Source organism: Lygodium microphyllum, chromosome 7 (genome assembly GCF_053477565.2).
Source record: "Lygodium microphyllum isolate KBCC chromosome 7, Lygodium_microphyllum_v1.1.10, whole genome shotgun sequence".
NCBI lineage: Eukaryota > Viridiplantae > Streptophyta > Polypodiopsida > Schizaeales > Lygodiaceae > Lygodium > Lygodium microphyllum.
The window spans coordinates 96,936,772-96,959,731 of NC_141141.1; the positions used below are offsets into that span (position 1 = coordinate 96,936,772).

Sequence of the window (22,960 nt, forward strand, 5' to 3'; positions counted from 1 at the left end):
ATATGGAGCAGCCACCAGGTTATGTGCATGCTGTTCATCCTGAGTTTGTTTGCAGGTTAAAGAAAGCCTTGTATGGCTTGAAGCAAGCACCTAGAGCATGGTCTGACAAGATAGGACAGTATCTTGTCACTATTGGCTTTCAGATTTCCAAGGCAGATTTCTCACTTTATGTGAGAAAAACAGAGAAAGGTATTATGCTGCTTGTCATTTATGTTGATGATTTGATTATGACAGGTGACAGTGATGAAGATATCCTTCATGTGAAAATGCTATTGAAGCAGAAGTTTGAGATGAAGGATTTGGGAGAGCTGCGTTATTTCTTGGACATTGAGGTGATTAGATCACCAAGTGGGATACAGCTCTTGCAGAGGCAGTATGGATTGGACATGCTGTCCAAATATGGGATGACAGGCTGTAAGCCTATTTCAGTTCCTTTGGAGCAAAATGTGAAGCTGAGCACAGATGCAGGTGAGCTTCTAGAAGACCCTACTATGTACAGACGCATAGTAGGAAGTTTGATTTATATGACTATTACCAGGCCAGATTTGAGCTATGCTGTTGGATTGGTAAGTCAGTTTATGCAGGCTCCAAGGAAACCACATTTGGATGCGGCTAGACGCATACTTAGGTATGTGAAGTCCACATTGCAGTATGGACTATTTTATGAGACTGAGGTTCAGATACAGTTGCATGGATACACTGATGCTGATTGGGCTGGTAGTATTTCTGATAGACGATCTACCAGTGGATATGTATTCTCTTTTGGGAGTGCTGCAGTCACTTGGAGCAGCAAGAAACAGCCTACAGTTGTCTTGTCGAGCACAGAGGCTGAGTACAGGGGTGCAGCAATGGCTGCATGTGAGGTAGCTTGGTTGCATAAGCTACTTTATGATATGCATCAGTCTACAGATGGGCCAGTTGTCATTTATTGTGACAACATGAGTAGTATACACTTGGCAAATAACCCAGTCTATCATGCTAGAACAAAGCACATTGAGGTGCATTATCACTATGTGCGAGAGAGGGTTTTACTAGGTCTTATTGATCTAGTTTATGTCAGTACAGAGGATCAGGTAGCTGACATATTCACGAAGGCATTGGGCGTAGAGAAGCTGCGCAAGTTCAGAGACCTGCTTGGTGTGCAGGAATTGGGATTGAGCTCGAGGGGGAGTGTTGAGATATCGAGCTCCACTCGTGATACGCCAGGGTGACCGTTGTATATTTATGTCACCGACTTGTCAGTTGCAGACGCGGTTGGTACACCGCCCATGAATAATAGCTACATGATAGCTATCCTTATCTACTCTAGTTCGTGGCTCAGTTAGTATGCCACCTTAGTTAGTTAAGTTTGGTTTGAGACCCATATATAGGGTTCTTCTATTTCTTTGTACTTGAGTTCTTTTGGCTTACACAACTAAGAAGAGGAAAACTGTTTTCAGCCTCCACCCTTGTGTGTCTTCCCCCATTGTGCAAGCAAGAAAGCTTCAAGCGAGACTCCTTCCTTCTCTCCCACAATCTTGACATTTCAATGGTCCCCTAAAAACCCTAATCTTTGGGGCACCCTTCAACATCTATAAATAGACAAGCTGCCCCCATTCAACCTTATTCCCGTTTGTGCAAGTTTTTCACCCTTAAGTGTACATTTCAGTCATCAATCCACACACATGGCTGTCCAACCCTGGAGACTACTCCCACACTGGTTATTGCGTTTACTCCTCCGGTGTGTAGGAGACAGCTAGCAGCCCATCTCCCTTATCAAGTGACCTTCTACTATTGCGTTTGGACCTCTTCAACACATAGTGGCAATTGGTGATTGAATCTACAGCTTGCATTTGGTGCCATCTTTCCAGGCAACAACTTCCTCCATCAGGCGACAGCTCCTCCACATCATGCGACTGCTGCCAGCCTCTTCGACACCTGTCCAGCTTGCATTTGTGTTCGAGGTCCTCTTGACACCTGCGTTTGATGCATCCTCTTCATCCTACACTCGAACTGGTGGTCACAAACTTGGGATCCATCTCCAGTGGATGTCACTCTCTGACACTTTGCTCTGCCCTTGAGTATCTATAAAGTCTTACATTCATTTATAATATTCATTCACTTCAAAGTTGTGTTCTTCTCTCCCTTCTTATGTTTGGGTTTGAGTTTCTGTATTTGAGTTTTGAGTTTTGCATTTAGGGTTTGAGTTTTGCTTTCTATACATGTGTCTATCTCTTTGTATTTCTATCGTGGTCATACACTCTGTGTTTCCTCAGTACAAACCCTAGCAGTCTTCTTCACAAGGTGATCCAAGGGATCTACTATTGATGGAGTGGCTCAAGATGACTACATTGTCTCAACTAATCAAGGTGGCACCTCTTATGCAAGGAGTATACATTGTGGAGGAGAGAAATGCAATCCCCCACACATATGGATGTTCAAGAGGACACATGATAGATGTGGACAGCAGTGAAGAAAGGGAAACACGCTCCTTCGGACTAATAAGATGTTGATGTTGATGTTGACTATAGGGCCCGGGCAGCAAATCGTAGGATATTGCAAGCTGAAAACGTAGACTCCGTGATCCCAAGGTCTAAGCATCTTTCAAGTAACAAAAGACATGTTCCACCCCTTGCCAATGTCGTGAACCTGGACTATTCATAAACTTGCTCAATTGGGAAACTGCATACAGAATATCTGGCCTTGTGTTGCATGAATAAATCAAACATCGAACTACCTACTGGTAGAGTGACACATCAAAGGGATCCTCAATATTTTCAATATCTCTCACAGCAAAAGTTAGTTATAAATCAGCTTTAAACGCTGCAATTTTCTGCTCATTGCCCCTATAGGAATGATGATCAAGGGACAAAGTGTTTTCTCGAGGCATAGACAAGGGCAGCCTATAAATAGGCAGCTGACCAAGAGCAGCCAGACCTACTACAGATGCCCATGAATGATACCCAACCAGCTCAAAATGGCCGATCACAAGCTGCAGAGAAGGCACCCAGCTGCCACGTGGCATGAGTGGCAAATGCAATTCACTATGGTCAGTGTGCGGTGTGAACAGGCTCTAAGCGCTTTTACAATACCTCTGAGTGTTCCAACTCTACCAGGAAAGCCGTGTAAAGGTACTTACATAGCTCTAGGTGCTTCCAGGATAGCCTTTCATAGTGAACTGTTGCCCCTTATCTAACTGCAAGCTTGTCCTTCTGGCTCTCACGTATTGCACACTGGACTTGCGCGCGCGCGCAGAGACACAGAAAGAGAGATGCTTACTCGAGATTGAAGATGCGAAGCTCTGTGCCAACTGCGACGACAACACAAGCGTTCCTGGGGTGCAAAGACAGGAGCGCGGGTGCCAAATCCTTCGTCAAAGCCTCCTCCTGACCTTCTTCTTCCTCCATGGCCTCAAATATGGGGTGTTTGCCAACTTCTCCTTCGGAAGGCCTTCGAGTAGCTTCCCTTTCGTTGTGAAGAAATTGAAGGGCATGTTCAAACTGATTTCCTAATCTTATTACCATTCAGGACGGTTACACATCGCCAATGCCTGCCTAGTTTGCGATCAATTGGTGGGCACACGAAAAGTTGAATTAGCCAGCATATGTTTACACATTGGGCATTTTGTGCTCAGTTTGGTGGGCACATGAAAAGTTGAATCGGGTAAGTATCTGCTTACACATTGGGCAACAGACACTTTCACTAGCCAATAATTGTCCATCCGCCATCCGTCCACACGTGTTTTACACACCACCAACCACCTGTCCGCTCGACACTTCCCGAATTAAACCCTCAAAAGCATTGTCCATGAATTAACATTGTGGATGTACATTAGTTTATTTTGCATTAGTGATATTATAATCAATATTAATCATGATTGACATAACAAAAAATTAAAATATCTTATTGACACAATCGTTGATGATAAATAGCAAAAAATAATGCTATTGACACAAACAAACTAATAACCTAACGTAATCAATTATAAGCATTGGCATTTTGCATCAACTTTGATATTTAACAAGCCTGATTAAGATTGATTGGTTAATTACAATTGAGTCACTAACTTTACATAATAAATAGAGAGTAGGGGAGTTGAACCCCTCCATCATGCTCGTGAGACATAGGTCTACGCAGCTCTCTACAGAAAGGTGGAAATATGAAAAATTAATTGATACACCACCCCTCTTTCCACCTTCCCCATCTGCAATGTAGATGCAATAGATTTTTAGCCTTCATTATCTTCATCCGTCAATCTCCTCTATAGAGTCTGAATATCCAAATACCATTCTCACATTAGCATTTTCTCTCTCTCAAAGCATGGTTCGAGCAACATTGTCTCTTCAAGTTGCTCTTCCAAGTTAGTTGGATCCCAGTGCTAGCTCCGTTGATTGAGCTCTTTGAATTTCCTGCATGGCATATGTGATGGTTAATGTAGCAATCTCTACTAATCCCTTTCTCAAACTGTAACAACCCATAAAGACTCCCACCCTTAATAATTAAATTTAATCAAAAAAAAAAAAACGCCCCCTTGTCGGTGCTGCCAGCTAGTGGAGGGAGGGGGAGCTGGAGTGACCGTCAACATTGGTAAAGTACAAGATGACGAGGAGCTAGAGGCGATCGCAGTGAGGTTGACGAGGATGCCGATAAATATGAGGACGACGACAAAAAACAATGACGCGGAGGAGGGGCACACGTGTGCCACCTCCAAACCCCCCCCCCCCCCTCCCACTATCTCTTCTCCCCCAGGAGGCTGACCGCATGGCAGGGGGTGGGGAATTGGCCGCCTAGATGGAGGCAAGGGGGGGGGGGGGGGGGGTCCTGTGTCACACCCCCCCCCATAAAACCCCCCCCTCCTTAAGCAAGGGGGCATGTTAATTTTCTCCCCCCTCCCTGTTGCCAGCCTGTAAAGGGGGAGAGAGAGAGAGAGAGAGAGAGAGAGAGAGAGAGAGAATCTCAAAACAAGAGAGAGAGCAAGAGAGAAAGAGAGGAGAAGGCTCAAGATGTCCCTTCCCTCCTCCTCTTGGGGAGGGGTCACAAACACCTTCCTTCCCTCGCTATTTCCACAAGAATTGTCCATACACAAGTGGCATGTAGGAGATTCCTACAAAAGGGAGTACATGGAGAAAAAGAGAAGGCCGTATTCCAAGCTCCGAAACAGCTCCGAAGTGCAAACTCTCCCAAGTAGCCGGAAAGGCCACAACCACGGAGGGAGGATCGGGCAAAGTTGCCATTGTTAACACGAATGGGCTATCAGGTATAAATACCAACTCGTCACTCCAAAATTAGGTATCATTGCAACGTCTTGGCCTATGAGTGGATTAGTAGAACGTAATTATCATGGAAGAGAATCATGTTTTTGCATCATATAGTTTGTGTAATTTGAAGGGTAGATGCATAGGTTTGAATCTAATTCACGGCAATCACGATAACTACAAGTCAACTAACATTTAGGGGTCTACAATGCTAAGTTGATTAGTAAGCACAAATTTTGCAAATGCATCCTAGAATATTGATTTGTATACGTGCGAGATATTGGAAAGGATTGCATAAACCACTAAAGAGAGTTAGCTTGCACTTACTATAAAGCGTGACGAATTCGTGTACCTCGCACTTAAAAACTTAAGTCACAATTTATGATTTGCATAAACTCATTGAAATGAACTTTCAAGAATAAAAGCTCCGCATTGTATCATCAACTCAGGGAAGACTTGCAGCTAGATTTGCATGGCATCGTGGATAGTTTCAATTGCACTACATGATAGAGATTCATCTTAAAAGATAGATTTAAGATGCGCATATAAGTTGTTAAACTTAGTTGCAAGAGGCAGTTTGGTAAATGAAACCATATATGATAAGTAAGGCTAGGGCTTAATTGTAAATAAGTCAAATCAATGCTACAATCATAGATTGACTTAGAATCAAGTAAATACGCTCATAGGTCTCTATCCTAGCAACTAGCCGTGATAAGCCCAATAAGACTCTTAGAGGTATCATTTTAAGCCATAATACAACTCGATATCAATATAAGAAAATTCGAATGTCGTATCCGCAAGAAAGGACAACCATTTGCTACGTGACATTCGATGCTCGCAACTACTCTAGGATTGCAAAGGACTTAGTTTACTCTTGGCTGGTGGGAGGAATGAGCAAAAGCTTCTGTTATGAAATCTTAAGGGAGTGAAACCCTAGGGTAAACTTAGAAACCCCGGTAAAGTTCTAAGGAGGAAAACAACTATGGCCAATTTGAATCCTAGATGGAATCATCTAAGATCTGTGATCTCAAGACAAGAACCCCGGTCTAAAGGCTAGCTAATTAGGGCAACTACCATCCAGGAACTATTGGATATAAACCCAATGGTGTAATTGACCGCTCCTATTGCATAGGAACGAGGGTATTCCCTTCCCCCTCAGAAGGCCATTGTAGTTGACACCAAGGCAAGGAAAATCCAAAAGGGTGAACACTAAGCATTCAAAATATAGAAACTCCACCTTAGCAGATGTTCTGAGCACTCATCTCCACTATTGTTTATGCTTGTAAATCTAGAATCACTGTCTGTGAAAGGATTATATGAACAAAGCTTACAAAAAAAATTTGGAATAATGAATCAAGTTAAATTCATGGAGGGCGCACCAAATCACTCCTAGCTAGCTGCCAACCCTATCCAAGGGGGTTCTAAATAACCGTGACAGGAACATGGACCGAACCCGCCACGAGAGGTCTCTCCATGGATTAGTTTGAACGTAAGAGGACACTTGGATGCCAGTGGGGCTTTGGTTGTAAACTCCCTGCCTCTGGGTCCTACTCAAACGATCTACATGACTCGAGATGGATTCTTGAGGCCCTATTACTAGTGCAAGGGTGGAACTTGGAAGAAAATAAGACACGTCCTTATGGATCGCGGGAAACATCCTATGGACGAAACTTGTACCTCAGCTAAAATGTTAACACAATGTTTACTTCTAAGGAACTTGTTTGAGTTGTTTTCGTGTCAGTGCCATAAGTTACGTGAATGAACCCTGTTCCCTAAAAGGCTTAATTAAGGAAGCTGATTTTAAATGTCACACATAAATGTGATATGACCTAATTAGATAACTAAAGAACGCCTATAGAGGGAAGCGGGTGGGCGGAACTCCAACGGGCCCATCCTACAGTAGGGTGGTCCCAGAGAACTAGGAGGCTTCTCATAAGGTTCTAACGTCGTACGACCTTTAGATATTGTTAGGTTAGAATCCGATTCATGCCATTTTAGGGTATCGGAATGGGACTATACCCTACAGGTAGAGAGGTTGAGTGTTGCATCCCTCTTGCTTCCCATTCTCTTTAAACCAAGTGCAGCATGGGTCGGCTTGGGTATCCCTGCGTAAAGTGGGATACCCATGACCCGATGCTAGAACATTGTCAGGAGACCTTGACCATGAGGGACCTAAGTTTCAGGTCGGTCCCAGTGGGTTCGGCTGCGAATGTTCCGTTGTGAGGCGGACTCCAAAAACCCTAGGTGACAAACCCCGTAACTTTCCATGGGAGTGCCGGGCAAGCATCGTTTAGATGAACCGCTAAAAACGTGCCTGGACAGTCAATAAGCAAGCACGTTTTACTTTCTCTCTCAAGCTTTGATGTCGCTTCATGTACTCATGCATCATCAAAATTATCTCCGTGCACAATGCATATATTGTGTAGAACAAGGCATGCTGCCATTATCTTCGCGACATTTTGTAGAAACATATCACATCTCTTCAATAATATGAAAATCGTGCTTTAAGGACTCCAAAGGCTCTTTCGATTGGCATACAACTACTTGATTGTTTGTAGTTCCAATAATAACATTCTAGGGATGGTCCATCATGCTACCCTTGAAAGGAAGTAGCATCCAGAAGCATACAAGGTAGCCATAATCACCTAGTAGACAATATTGACCCAAAGCTTTATTTACACATCATTTTCCCAAATCTAAATGTTGAATAACATTCCAATCATGCATAACCATCTTCATGGTTTTCTCTTGGTGCAATGATCGATGCCATCTGCTACACCACTAACAAAGGGCATACATCCAATGCCTTGAAATGCATCTATATATTTTTGCATTTGTTGTGATATTGGCCACTTTATGTATATATCGTGCAATCCAAATATGACCAATGCATCACAAAAGTCCAAAACAACCATTTGTGTGAACAATTTCGAGAGCCCACACAAATTTGCTATAAGACCTAAATTTGAGCCACTCGTAAGAGAATGTAGTGTCACACAAAATTGCTTCTCAACAATAGTTCGTGTTCTTATATCATATATGTAGTGCCAGCTTCGCAATGAGATATTCAAATGTGCTCCTACTAGCTCGCATCCTACTTTTTAACATTCAATTTGAATAACTCCCCAAGAGCCCCTACTCCATACAAATCTGTGGTCTAGGATAAGCCCAACACGATTGATGGGCATGTCTTTGGTGAGCTATCCTAGCTTGACGAACAACATAACCTCGCATCGTGTACTCCATCAAAATATGCAAATTCATAGTGTCCTCGTCACCATCATCTAGATCACTTGATAATAACTCAAGCATTGCAATGATAGCAATTGCAACTCCAATGACACAATTTATCAATAGACTTTCATTGTCCATTTACTTGTAAAAAGAAACAATAAAACTTTATTAGAAATCAAGGAGAGATGTATGATGAGACTTAAAAACATCTGTGATAATAGACACAAGATTCAAAAAGTAACTCTTCAATCAATCTTTTTTCATATTTTTTATTACATTTAATAGACTAGATACAGAAGATGCAAGTGTATCCATCATAACGAACCTATGCTCCTCAAGTGCTTTCTTTTCCTCAAAGTTTACTTTTTGATTAGCTAACATCAATCAAGCGGTGCTAGACATTGGAGACAATGTCCTCCTGAGTACTTGCCTGATAAAATTTGGGCCTTTTCCTTTTTATATAACTCATGTGCATGTCCCCATCATTTATTGCATGCCTCACCATCCTCATCAAATTCAGGGAGCAATGATACTAGTTGTGTTGCTACCTTGGACCAAATGTCCACTTCTTACTTTAGTGATTTTGAGAACTCTACACTCATGGATCCCCAAATGTGAATGAATTGTATTGTCCATGCATCATTCCATTGTGCAAAATGTTTTCTTGTAGTTTCTAGATCCTATGCTTGGGGTGGGGTTTCTTGGCTCTTTCCTTTCCATGGAATCTTTGGTTTAGGAGGCTTTGCTTCATCAAACTCGAATGAAGGTCATGAATGCTGCTTGTTGGCATTTTTTTACTTGTGGCACTATTGGCACTTGGATCTGGATCACATCAACTTCTTCACATATGTATGGGGTTGGATCACAAGAACATATTGCTTGCGGTCCTTATGGAGGTGATGCATGTTGTATTTGTGAGGGGCCATGTTGTGGACTATGTGGTGTTGGGCATAAAATAGTTCCCTTTACACCTAGCTATCTTGGTCATTGGAATGGTACAAATTGAGGTGGATAAGGAGTGATCAATGGAGGATGGCTTAGAGATGTAGTTATAGGAATACCCCCAATCACACTTTCTCTTGGAATATCGGGAGTCTGAGTTGCCATTGGAAAATACACAGAGTCATTGTTATACATTGCTTATTGGCTCATTTGAGACATGAATTGTTGAAACTCCTCCCTGGGATTGCTTTCTTGTGACTCCATTCAACTCCACCTTATTTCTTGTGACTCTATTCAACTCCACCTTATGGATGATCAATACATAATGTTTCAATAATTGCTTGAGCGCAAGAATTAAGTTGAAACTTATGACACCTAAACAAGTTTTAATACTTGACACTTGGATTCCACGTGCTCCATTATTACTCAATTTGTGTGCAAATTACAAAACGTGGATGGAATAACTTTATTAATCAAAATAAGTTTTGCTGATAATTCACATGTCCAATCTTTTTCCCATCACAAGGCCTAAAAGAGATATATTGCAAGAAGTAAAGATTGAAATGAAACCAAAATGCAACTTAACATCACATAAGTTTTTCCACATTAGCTTGCAACTTAATAAACTTAGTAACATATTGACATGAGATGATGTATGTGGAAGTACCTAATCACTTGCAATTTCTACAATGTAGAGCACATATACTATGATGGCATCACAAATACATCATCTTGAACATCAACTTATTCATGAATCTACACACAAAGTTCAAATAGAGCTTATGCCTATTGAATCGTCAGATCATGCATTCCAACCTATACATCAGTCTATACATTCCAATCTACACATCAATTTATACATTCCAATGTGTGCATCAACTTATGCCTAATCAATGTATACAAAATCTATAATATATTACCATAAGTATGTACTGCTATGGTATATACATAGAAATATATGTGTAACTATGGCATCATGCATACATCATCTTGAACATCAATTTATGCCTAATCTACACATCATTTTATATATCAACTTTTGCATAATCAATATACTAAATTATGCCTAATCAATCATCGGGTCATGCATTCCAACCTACACATCAATGTATACATTCCAATCTACACATCAATTTATGCCTAATCAATCATTGGATCATGGCATAACTTTAAAGGCTTAAATTTTTTTGACATGTAACACAAAAAGTTCAAATAGAGTGACATGTAAACGAGATCAATACAACAGTTTATGCCTAATCAATCATCGGGTCATGCATTCCAACCTACACATCAATGTATACATTCCAATCTACACATCAATTTATGCCTAATCAATCATTGGATCATGGCATAACTTTAAAGGCTTAAATTTTTTTGACATGTAACACAAAAAGTTCAAATAGAGTGACATGTAAACGAGATCAATACAACAGTTTATGCCTAATCAATCATTGGATCATGCATTCCAATCTACACATCAATCAATACATTCCACTCTATGCATCAATTTATACATCCCAATATATACATCATTTTATCAATCTATGTACACAAAATGTATACATTCCAATTTGCATATCAGTTTATTCATAGCATCAACTCAAGCATCAATCTATATCCAAAAAATAAAAAACGTTTTTGTATATAAAGTGCAAAGAGCATACGAATGAAAAAAAACCCCAATGTCCTTTATATTTGTGTGATGCAAAGCACATATGCATTATGGAAATATACATATACACGTGTATTTACCATTCCATATGTATTATGCATTATGGTAATACATATGTATATGTGCTATCATATATTATGTATATAGATAGATAAATACTACATATATGTTGTTTATTTTAAACATTAGTTTAGGTACGAGAGTTGATGCATACGAATGTAAGAACAACCTCATCTCTTTTCTACATGTGTGATGCATACATTAGACTATGCATCAATTGATTCACAGAATGGTAAATAGAAAGAGACAAGGCACCAACATAGTTGCCAAGTGTGGAAGGTACGATAAAATACAGTTAAATGGTACCTTATGATTTCATAAGGTACGATACGATATTAGTACAAAAATTTTTAACTTGATTTTTTAAAAACCATAAATAATTAAATGTTATAACACATGTTTAAAGTGAAAATAGCCATTTCATTACAAAATAACATGAATACATGAGGGTGGCCCTCGTTGTCACATGCACTACACGCAAAATGCGATATATCATACAACTAGAGTCTAAAGACTAGTACACACATGGATAATGGATCATAGAGGAATGTGGATACAATGATAATAGATACAAAAAAGAGAGAGACCTATGAATCTATAGACTATGATGAGGCATCACTATCATCATCATCATCAAAACCATTTGAGTGCTCATGAAGAGAGTTTAAAGATGACTCCTTAGCATTGGATGATGAGACACTCTCATACTCATCCTCACTGATAAGGTTACCATAATCATCAAATGATGGTTCCTTAAGCATCGGTTGTGTAGGCAAGGAGGGAATGTCATCATAAGGCACGGGGTGGGAGCTACTAGAGCCTCACCTTACATATGTCTACAAGCCACTTGAACCATCCCTCCTCAATGTTGAAGGGCACCAAATGACCATGCCCCTACTACCACCTACTCGAACTCCTCGCCCACGAGCACACTCACTGCGAGTGTCACAAGCATCTATTGCTATAACATATGTATAGCTCTGTAAAGATTATCTCCTCCTCCTTATCTATCTCTCGATGTAGACTAGAGTGTCACTTGTCAACTTGAATGTATCAATGTTCACCTATACAATGTACATAAGATTACAAATGCTAAATTCTAAATTGTAAAGTATAAACTTTAAAGTTTAAAAGAATTAAATTTAACATTTATGGTCAAGTGTTTACTTGCTTTGGACTAACCATGCTCATCATAGCCCTCATCATGCATAAGTTAGTGCGGCAATAGCTAACCACTCTAATTTTCATGTGCTAAGCTGATTGTGAATCTTTGTGTAAATGAGAGAATAGACACTCTAGTTTCTCTCACATGCGTTTGAAGAGCAATCCTAAGCAAGGACTCTCATGGCTAAGGCTTCACAAGTAACTCTCTCCTCTAACAAGTACAGGAAGCAAAAGCCACATGCCCTCTCTAATGTGCATTGCATCCTAGCTCATCTAGCACTACATTGTAGTCATCCACAGGGACTACGCAAGTCAAATAAGCAAGTTGGTCCAAACAAAGCTCTCTATTATCCATGACCATTGATGACTTGTAGGCCAAAACTACTAATGTGGCAAAATCATGGATCGGCTTATGCATCCATGCATGTCTCCTCTCTGCTATCTCTAGAATATGTACACAATGTCTCTATGATCGCTATGCAATCATGTGCCTCCACCAATGCCGCTCTATAGAAGTGAACAAGAAGGCCCATGGTGGACCCCTTGCAATCACTCATACATAACACCCTATAAAAGGGAGTCACAAAAATGACAATGGTACAAACTTTTTGCCAAAACTGATCATTAAGACACAAGCACTACATAGCTTTGGCCTCCTTTGTCTCATGCTCGTCCCACTCATTCCATAGAGTGGACACTGGACCACACCTCATAAAGGTGCTCGAGCAATAACCACATGAAAGCAACCCAAGTTGAAGAAGGTTTTTTCAACTCGAGTGTGCTATGATCATGATACATTGCAAGCACCTTCACCTTTACTATGAAGAAGGTGACAACTGATGTAGCTTTGCGAACCACCCTCTTTACCCACTTGAGCTTCCCGATGTCCTCCATGAGCAAGTCCAATTACACATGGAGTCCACACAATCATGGGAGACTCGGCCTCAAGCATACATCCCATGAGTTGAAAATTAGATGCATTATCGGTAACAACTTGCACCACATTTGAGGAGCCCACCTATAACCATAAATTACAAATAACAATACTTGGAGGGTAGAGAGAGAAAGAGAGAGTTGAGCCTTTCAAGATTCAAGAATCAAGAGAGATAGAGGTTTGGGTAGAAGAGAGAATTGAGATAGATGTCAGAGAGAATAGGGAGATAGATAGTTATGCATAAATTATAATGAAAGTAAGTTAAACAAATTAAAAAGGCAATGTATGCCTCAATGATAGTGTAGAAGCAAGCATAAGCTCAACCACCAAGACCCATGGACCGCTTATTGTTCAAGTGTTTCAAGCCGGGCACTAATGGCTACCTCTTACATAGCCGACACTCTATCCATCTCTATGAGTATAGTGAGATTACCTCCATGCCCAATTGAGTTGCCTCCTCTCTCGAGCACTCTGATAGCTCCACGATCCAAGTGCAAGCTTTAAGCAAACTCCATCCTCAAGCTCCATGCTCCAAGCTCCATTGCTGCGAGCAAGAGAAGAGAAGAGAAGAGAAAAGAAAAGAAGAGAGAAGAAGATGAAGAGCTTCTCCACCACGGTCCCTCACCCTCACACACTCACTCCCTTACACTCTCACCTTCCTCTCTCAAGCACAAGCTCAAGCAACCAAGTAAGCAAGCAAGCAAGAAGAAGAATAAGAAGAAGAATAAGAAGAATAAGAAGAAAGAGAGAAGGAGAGCTACTTTTGGCCACACACACAAGGATGAGCTTCTCATTTACTTTTCAACTTTATATACAAAACCCTAAATCCCTTTTGGCACTACAAGGATATGAGGGTATAGTGATGGCCATTTGCAACGAGAAATAGCGGCGTCGCTATACAAATAGTGACGGTACCCAGACAAAAAAAACGTGGGCCGAAACCTGAGCGCGTCATTTTGCGCGCATTCACGAAAGAGAGCGAAAGGGAGAGCGAACATCTTGCTGAGAGGGAGAGAAAGAGAGAAAGAAGGCTTCTCACCGCCACCGCCGTCACTGCCACTGTTCGCAAAGAAGAGGAGGAGGTGTACGGAGGCGAAGAGGAGCCGCTGTCGCGAAGAGGAGCCGCCAAACCCTTCTTTGAGCCTTTACGGTGAGTGCATTGCCCATTCTTGCTTTGCTTTTGTGTTTTCTCTCTCTCTCTCTCTCTCTTTTACTTGTTTTTGGTATAATTCGTGTGTATTAAGAGAGGGAGAGGAAATGAGAGAGAAAGAAAGGGAGAGGGAGAGGGAGAGGGAGGGAGAGAGAAAGAGAGGGGGAGGGGGAGAAAATGAGAGAGGGAGAGGGAGTTTTCTCTCTCTCTTTTACTTGTTTTTGGTATAATTCGTGTGTATTGAGAGAGGAGAGGAAATGAGAGAGAAAGAGAGGGAGAGGGAGGGAGAGGGAGAGGGAAGAAATGGAAGAGGGAGAGGGAGAGGGAGGGGGAGGGAGAGGAAATGAGAGAGGGAGAGGGAGGGAGACATTAAACATAATAGGAAAATGAGACAGGGAGAGAGAGGGAGAAGGGAGAGGGAGGGAGAGGGAGAGGGAGAGGGAGAGGGAGGGAGAGAGAAAGAGAGGGGGAGGAAGAGGAAAAGAGAGAAAAAACATTAAACATAATAGGGAAAGAGAGAAAGAGAGGGTGAGGGTGAGGGTGAGGGAGAGAAAATGAGAGAGGGAGAGGGAGAGGAAGAGAGAAAAGGAAACGAGAGAGAGAGAGGAGAGAGAAAAACATTAAACATAATAGGGGAGGAGAGAAAGAGAGGGAGAGGGTGAGGGAGGGAGAAGAAATGAGAGAGGAAGAGGAGAGAGAAAAAAAATGAGAGAGGGAGAGGAGAGAGAAAAAGAGAGAAAAAGCATTAAACCTAATAGGGAAAGAGAGAAAGAGAGGGTGAGGGTGAGGGTGAGGGAGGAAGAGGAAATGAGAGAGGGAGAGAAAGAGAGAAAAGGAAATGAGAGAGGGAGAGGAGAGAGAAAAAGAGAGAAAAAACATTAAACCTGATAGGGAAAGAAAGAAAGAGAGGGAGAGAGTGAGGGAGGGAGCGTACACGAGAGAGAGAGAGAGAGAGAGAGAAAAGGAAATGAGAGAGGGGGAGGAGAGAGAAAAATTTGAGAGAGGGAGAGGAGAGAGAAAAAGCATTAAACCTAATAGGGAAAGAGAGAAAGAGAGAGAGAGGGTGAGGGAGGGAGAGGAAACGAGAGAGGGAGAGAAAGAGACAGGTCGTGGTCGTCGTAGTCGTGGTCGTGGTCGTCGTAGTCGTGGTTGTGGTCATGGTCGTGGTCGTGGTCATACTCGTGATCCTTAAAGAAAATGAGAGAGGGAGGAAAGAGAAAAAAGAAGAAGGAACGAGAGAGAGGGAATAAAGATACAACATAATAAAGAAAGAGAAAAAGAGAGAGATGGAAGGAGAGGAGATAATGAATGGATAAAAAACAAAGAGAGAGTGGTGGCGAGGTCCAATGCAACACCACGAGACGGCCAACATATATATGTTAATATGTGGGTGGGTGGGTGGAGACTTTACATACGTTAATTTTTGTTGAGTTACAAGAGAAGAAATCCTTTCTCAAACAATTTAAGAAAGAAAAAAAGAATGATTACAAAAATAAATTGTTTGTCATAACGTAGACAAAATGGAAAATGATGAAGGCCTTGTTGTTCAAGATTGCGAGGAGTATCTTAATCAGCATGTCACATGTTCTTGCTCTCAATGCAAGCTGGCAATTAGACGAAAACGTCGATTGTCTATAGAACACGTACGACGCTTCGGCGAATTTCAATCTGAGATCATTGATCAGGTGATCTTGAATTTTTAGCAAATGGTAAGAAAAGTTAATATCAATCATGCATTGTACTCGCAAGCTAATTGAATACCATATACAAGAAGATTGGGTGTGACTGGCAAATTTTCTATCCAGGGAGGTGACGTCTCGTCACAAGGAGGAGTGCACCCTTTGCAACCAATTAGAAGGGTTCGTGGGCGTGCGATGGATGGAGTGCCTGAGCCAATCCACCACTTGGAAGGTACTACCCAATCTATACCATCAATACCAGAGGAGACAGGCAGCCTTCCAGACCTACCTATAATCTTGGAGCCCGAGATGGAGGCAATGATCGATGCATTGATTCCCATGGATGTTGAGACTTCTGATCCGCTTAGAGAGGAAGCATCCATACCATTATATGATGGGTGCCGAGTTTCTCGCCTGAAGACACTCCTTGCACTCCTAAGTGTGCACGCAAAATACGGGTGGAGTGATGCGAGTGTGACCAAGTTGTTCATGTACCTTGTACGTACGCTTCGTTGATTTCTTTTCGGCACTATCATTAAAAACAATTGTACTTTTTCAAGGTGTTTTATGATTTTTTTCAGGTTATTGAAATATCATATATTACCACCTGCAAATACCATGCCTGAGTCTCGTGATGATGCACGACATGTTTTACGAAAGCTTAGCATGGACTACAACAACATCCATGCATGTATCAACGATTGCATACTGTTTCGAGGAGAATACAAGATTATGGAGACATGTCCAAAGTGTGGTACTCACACGTATCAACAGGACTTGCAAGGGCAAACCATCCCTAAAAAAGTTCTTAGACACTTTTCACTTATCCCCCGCATAAACCACATGTTTCATACGTTCGACATGGCGAGCTTGACAACATGGCATGTGCAAAATAGGTCCACAGATGGAGTTCAACGAATATCAGCGGATTCATGCGCATGGAGCCACATTGACTCTACCTTCCCAGGCTTTGCCCGAGAGCCAAGGAATCTTCGGCTCGGTCTTACAATGGATGGCGTGAACCCATTCAGTTTGCGCTCAACTTCTTACAGTGTGTGGCCTATAGTCCTTATCAACTATAATATCCCTCCATGGCTTTCTATGAAGACAGAACATCTCATCCTTAGCTTACTCGTCCCCGACCGCTACAAAGTAAAAAATATGGACATGTATCTTCATCCATTAGTTGATGAGCTTAAGATTTTGTGGGAGGAGGGGATCACTGTGTGCAAGATATGAGCAAGCACGATGGTCGACGGTCCGCCAATATTCGAGCCATTCTCATGTGGATGATGCATGACTTTCCAGGATTCGGAGAGTGCTCAGGTAAATAGGCTTCCGTTCTCGTTGGTAATATCTATATTTTATCTCGTTCAAGTTTGTTTTCACTGGATAGAGGTGTTGGACAGGTCTGGTTACCTTAGGTTATCATGCATGTCCATTGTGCGAGCCATAGTTAGACTCGCAAAGGTCACAAACCATGAAGAAGATGGTATATCAAGGACACACCGCTTTCTTGCCAGAGGGTCATGAACTCAGGGAAGGTTTTCTTGGACGACCTTCAACACGTATGAATATCGCAAGCTGGTACGAGCTGAAAATGGTCCATGCGGAGTCACATCCAAACGGAATGCGACGGTTCTCAGTTTTCTATGAGTTGCCATATTAGACCCACTTACAAATCAACCACTTGTTGGATCCCATGCATATTTTCAAGAATATGGGCAGCTTGCTATGGGACCATATCACATGAAAGAGAGACACTATAGGGGCACAAATGGATTTGAAGGAGGTAGGCAAGATGGAGGCGCTTTAGCCACAGTCGAGTGTTGATGGTCGCATGCAGCTACCTCGCGCTCCTTGGGTTTTGTCTACTAAAGAAGAGCGCATTGTGAAGCAAGTAGTCAGGTCTATCCGTACTCTGACGGGTATGATGCGTTCTCTCAGGTTTGCATTTTCTAAAGACGACCAATTATTAGGGCTAAAATCCCATGACTGGCATAAGATATGTCAGGTTTGTACTATGAATGGATTGTAATTGGCATGCATATTTTGCTATTTGGATTGTAGCCATTGTTCATAATGCTTTCTCATTTGTGGTAGTTTGTACTACCAATCGCGATCATAGGATGCCTTACTCCAGAAATACACGGGGCCATTTATAGGTTGTCGACTTTAGTGCAATGGATCTCACAGAAGGAGATTAAGACGTCCTCTATTGAATCCGCGAGGCGGGGAACAGTGGAGACGGTCTGTCTCTTTGAGAAATACCTGCCTACCAGCATGCTCACGATACAAATCCACCTTCTTATGCATCTTATAGATAAAGTGGAGATTGTTGGACCTGTCCATATGCGATGGATGTTCTTCTTGGAGCACTTCATGAAAACCCTGAAAGGCTTTGTGTGACAACAAGCTCGACTAGAAGATAGCATGGTTGAAGGCTGGTTAGTGTCTGAGGCACTAGTGCATATTTCACAATGGCTACCAACGGTGGATCCAGACAACAAAATGCTATGGTTGCTGAAGGACGATGATAGACTGACCGGAGATGTGGTGGTTGAAAATGGGGTAGAAAAAAGAATGGATGCTGCAATGGAGGAGAAGGTGAATTGCTTTTGTATGTTGCACCATGCCTCGCCAGGTATCAGATCACTGGGCAAGATAAAGAGGAAGCACGATTTGAATTTCGATGTAGTATGCGCCATCGACTGATTTGATATGTCGAGGGCATGGAGGAGATGTCGCGGTTCATGTCAACACGATGGTTGCATGGAGCTTTGACTGTAGCATCTCACGAAGGGACAGAGGTCTCAATTGAGGAGTGGGAATTCTCGAGGGGATGTAGTCCAAAGGTGATGATGTGTTTAGGATTTGTCGTATCTATATTTTATATGCGATAACTAATTTGAGTGTTTCAATGTACAATACAAAATATATAATGCAGCGTGGTTGCGCAGACGGCATTTTTGCGGAGCGTATTGACAAAATGCGCTCCACAATGGACTGTGGTATCATGGCAAGGTTCGAGCAGGAGAGCTGACAACGAGCAATGGATCCAAACACGGTTATAGATGAGATGGAGTATTTTGGGAACTTGCAAAGTATTGTTACGATGGATTACCGTAGCTTCTCCATGATACTATTCGATGTGCGGTGGTTCAAAGTGGTGCTTGAAGGAGCTGGAGCAACAGTTCAACGAGGCTTTTCTAGATTTCTCGAAATAGATTCCAAAAAAAAAAAGGACGGATTTGCGTGACACCTTTGTGTTGCCGACCCATTGTGAACAAGTGCATGAACTCATTTGTTTGTTAATTGTACTACGACATGGTACATGTCACAATAGTTTAATCTCTCTTGTATATATTTGTGAACATGTAATCTTCTATCCAAACCCCCGACAACCTTGATGGTGGTATGTTATACCTTTAGCTCCCCAAAGTGCGAGAGTATATGATCAAAGCGATGTTCCGAGCATAGATGAGGACAATATGCAAATAGAGGGGTCGATATTGCAAGGAGTGGAGGCCACCGAAAGCTTGGAGCATGTAGAGGAGCCAGCATCGGCTAATAATGATGGAAATGTTGGGGGTAAAGGCATCTCTACCTAGCCGCCCGTGTATTACTATACTGACAGTCACCGCCACTGCACACTGCAGGTGGCGGGCACCCGTCACCGTCACTTTATTCTTTATTCTTTTAGTGACAGTTTGAATAAAGGAAGGCCCGGTCACACATTGTGGCTGTTGGAGTTCCCATTTCTAGTCTCTCCCTTTCTTGCTCTTGCTCTCCCGCCATAGCTCTCGAGTCCAACCTCTGATCCGTCGCTCCCTTTCAATTGGTATCAGAGCTTTGCTTTCCGACTCTTGAGCTTGGTTCCTGGCATTCTCAGCATCCCATCAACTCCCCACTCGCATTGGGTCTCCTTCCCGGCAGCCATACCTCATTCTCTTGAGCTCCCGTCACTCCCTGGCTTCCCAAACTTCTTCTCGGCCTATTGAGGCACCATCAAGGCATTGACATTGAGGTATTGCTTCATTATTTCAGGGTTTACTTCAGTTCTCAAGTTTCACAGGCTGTAAACAAGTTGTGGGCAGCCATAGCTCACACCTCCTTGGACCTTCCTTCACCTGGATCTTGCTTCCAGCCTATCAAGGCTTGCTGAGGCTTGGTGTAGGCCTTCTTTGGCCCTCATTTGTGCCCCCTTTGGACCCCATTGTTGACACGTGGGACATCAGACCCCCCCCTAGCCAGCTCACGTTTTTTTTGCGCCTGTTTCAAAATCTGGCCCAAAAATCACACTTTTTGTCATATCTCGAGCATTCAGAACTCGATTTAGGCAAGGTAAGAGTCTAAGTTGGGGTTTTGGCACACTCCGGACGCAATGGTGATGTCGGATTTACCAAATTCTAATGACAAAATCTTTTGCAACAGATTTTAGGTCTGAGGTAACATGTATTTGTATGCCTATGCTTGTTTGGGCATGACTACATAACCGGTTTGATGCCTATTGCATCCCGATTGATTGGGAGATTGAAGCTACATGTAATGCTATGATTTTGGCCTGATTTTGGGGCTGGAAATACAAAGCTTATAATAGTAAATGCATGCTAAATACTCTTGGGCTGAAGATATCTTTCATGCTTTGACATATGCCTATTGGTTTCGGATGTATGTCTTGGGTTATACTATGATGTATTGATCATCGAGGGACGACTTTGAGCTTGTCAATGAATCCAGATGCTTTTGGAAGCTTGAGCTTATTTCAGCCCGCACTTATTGACATTGGTATATGCTTTGACAGTGATGCTTCTTGGGTTTATGCATACTCATTGCCTACGGCTTGATGCTCATGTCACGGTTGATTACCCTATGCATACGTTGATCTTGAGTGTTCATTGAAGCTCCACCTTGGATGCATTTTGGATTATCTGGAGTAGTCTTGGATGTTACTTGGCTTGTCAGAGTTTGGATTGGGATGTATTTGATGTCTTACATGCTTATGGATGCTACATACGGATGCTCTACCGCCTACATGTTCGGGATGTACTATTGATGTATTGTCTTGGACTTATGTCATTGGCACTGTGTCTTGCCTTGGCTTGAGCTCTTGAGCTCGTACATACGACTTTTGTGCCAGTGGAAGCATTCTTGAATGCTTATAAAAAATTGAGCAGTTATAGACACTTGAGACTTTGGGACTTCTTACCTTTTGGGATGATACATCATATGTCTTGGTTCACTGTATACTTATGAGCTAAGTCTCAGTTTTGGATCCGTATCTTTGTGAACTGACACCTACTTGTGTCAAGTTTTGGTAGTGGGCAGGAACACTTTGCCCCGTTGCCTTGGGGGTGTGCCTACTCACTGGCAGATGTTTGTATGACATACTTGGGTGTTGGATTCATGCTTATTGACCGTCATATGCTTATTCTATGCCCGCATGATGCCGGCTTTGGTCTTGGCAGTATCTGATTACCTTGGGATCCGATTTTGGCACAATTAGCTCTCTTTTACTGAAATCTAAAATTTATTATAGCAAGCATATATGTATGGACTGACATGGATTTTTCATATTGAAACACTTTGAAATGATGTACTTTCACTAGTACTTGGTGGGCAACAGCTTTGGTTCCACTTTCCTCGCCATTTTTCCTCGATTTTGGTGATTTTTTGGTCATTTTCTGCAGTAAACGGCAAGCAATTTTGAGCTGTCTACAGTCTTCTAGCCTGCATTATGGCGAGTTCGTCTACTGATCATGCTATTTTCAACATCACTAAGCTTGATGGTACGAATTACTCTTAATGAAAGAGCCAGATTTGGCAGGTGTTGGTGCAGAAATCGCAGATCAAACCTTTGAGGTCAAGCAGGTATCCACCTGCAACTATGCCAGATGAGGAATGACTTGAGTTTGATGAGTTATGCAAGTCCACTATTGTATTGTCTCTCACAGAACATGTCCACTATAATGTCTTTGAGGAAGAACAGAGTGCATGGCAGTTGCGCAAAGATAAGGGGAAAGAGAAAGTGCAAGATAAGTCTTCTGATCACAGCATAGTGCCTGCAAAGTCCAGTGTTAAAATTGAAGAGATGAATGTTATGCAGCCTGAGAATGTTGATGATGATGATTATATCCTAGCAGCTTCTTCTAGTGCTTCGCAGATGATAGAGATACACTCTATGTATGCACAATGTTGGCTCTTGGACTCAGGTGTGTCCTTTCATGTGACACCTTGCCGAGAGTGGTTTCATTCATACCGTATTGTTTTGGGTACTGTGCGCTTGGGTGATGACAGCTCTCTTGATATTGTGGGCATTGGTAATGTTAGGCTGCAGTTTCCTTCTAACAACAGTTTTGTTATGTATGATGTACGTCATGTACATGCTTTGACACGCAGTCTCATGTTAGCTGGACAGCTTGATGACGCAGGTTATCATGTATCTTTTGGAGACTCTGCATGGAAGATCACTCGTGGCAGACTTGTGATTGTGAGAGGTGCCAAGGCTGGCAGTCTCTACCCCTTGATTGTATTAGCTTCTTCCCTTGATCATATTTTGTCTGTGGGTTCTATCCCACATGTATCTCTTTGGCATGCCCGTTTGGGCCATATGACTTTGAAGGGAATGAAAATGCTTTCTGGTTTGCAGTACTTACCGCCCCTTGATTATGCATGTTTTGATTCATGTGAGCATTATCTTTATGGCAGGCAGACTAGGTCTACGCATAAGAAGTCTGGTAGGCCACGCATGAGTGAGCCCTTGGCATTGGTACATTCGGATGTCTGTGGGCCCATGCCTTGTCAGTCTATGGGTGGTGCAGAGTACTTTGTTACGTTCATAGATGATTTTTCATGGAAAACTTGGGCTTATCCCATTAAGTTGAAATCCGA

General features: G+C 42.2%; 1 protein-coding gene across 1 annotated transcript in view; it reads right to left on the reverse strand.

The window, feature by feature from the left end:
* Nucleotides 1-3,546, reverse strand: part of TRM82 (Transducin/WD40 repeat-like superfamily protein) — a 91,514-nt gene extending 87,968 nt beyond the window's left edge. Inside the window, exon 1 of the mRNA XM_087681711.1 lies at nucleotides 3,259-3,546. Within this exon, the coding sequence (XP_087537837.1) occupies nucleotides 3,259-3,503 (245 nt within the window). The 5' untranslated portion in view covers nucleotides 3,504-3,546. The remainder of the gene's footprint in view (nucleotides 1-3,258) is intronic.
* Nucleotides 3,547-22,960: the final 19,414 nt, after the last annotated feature.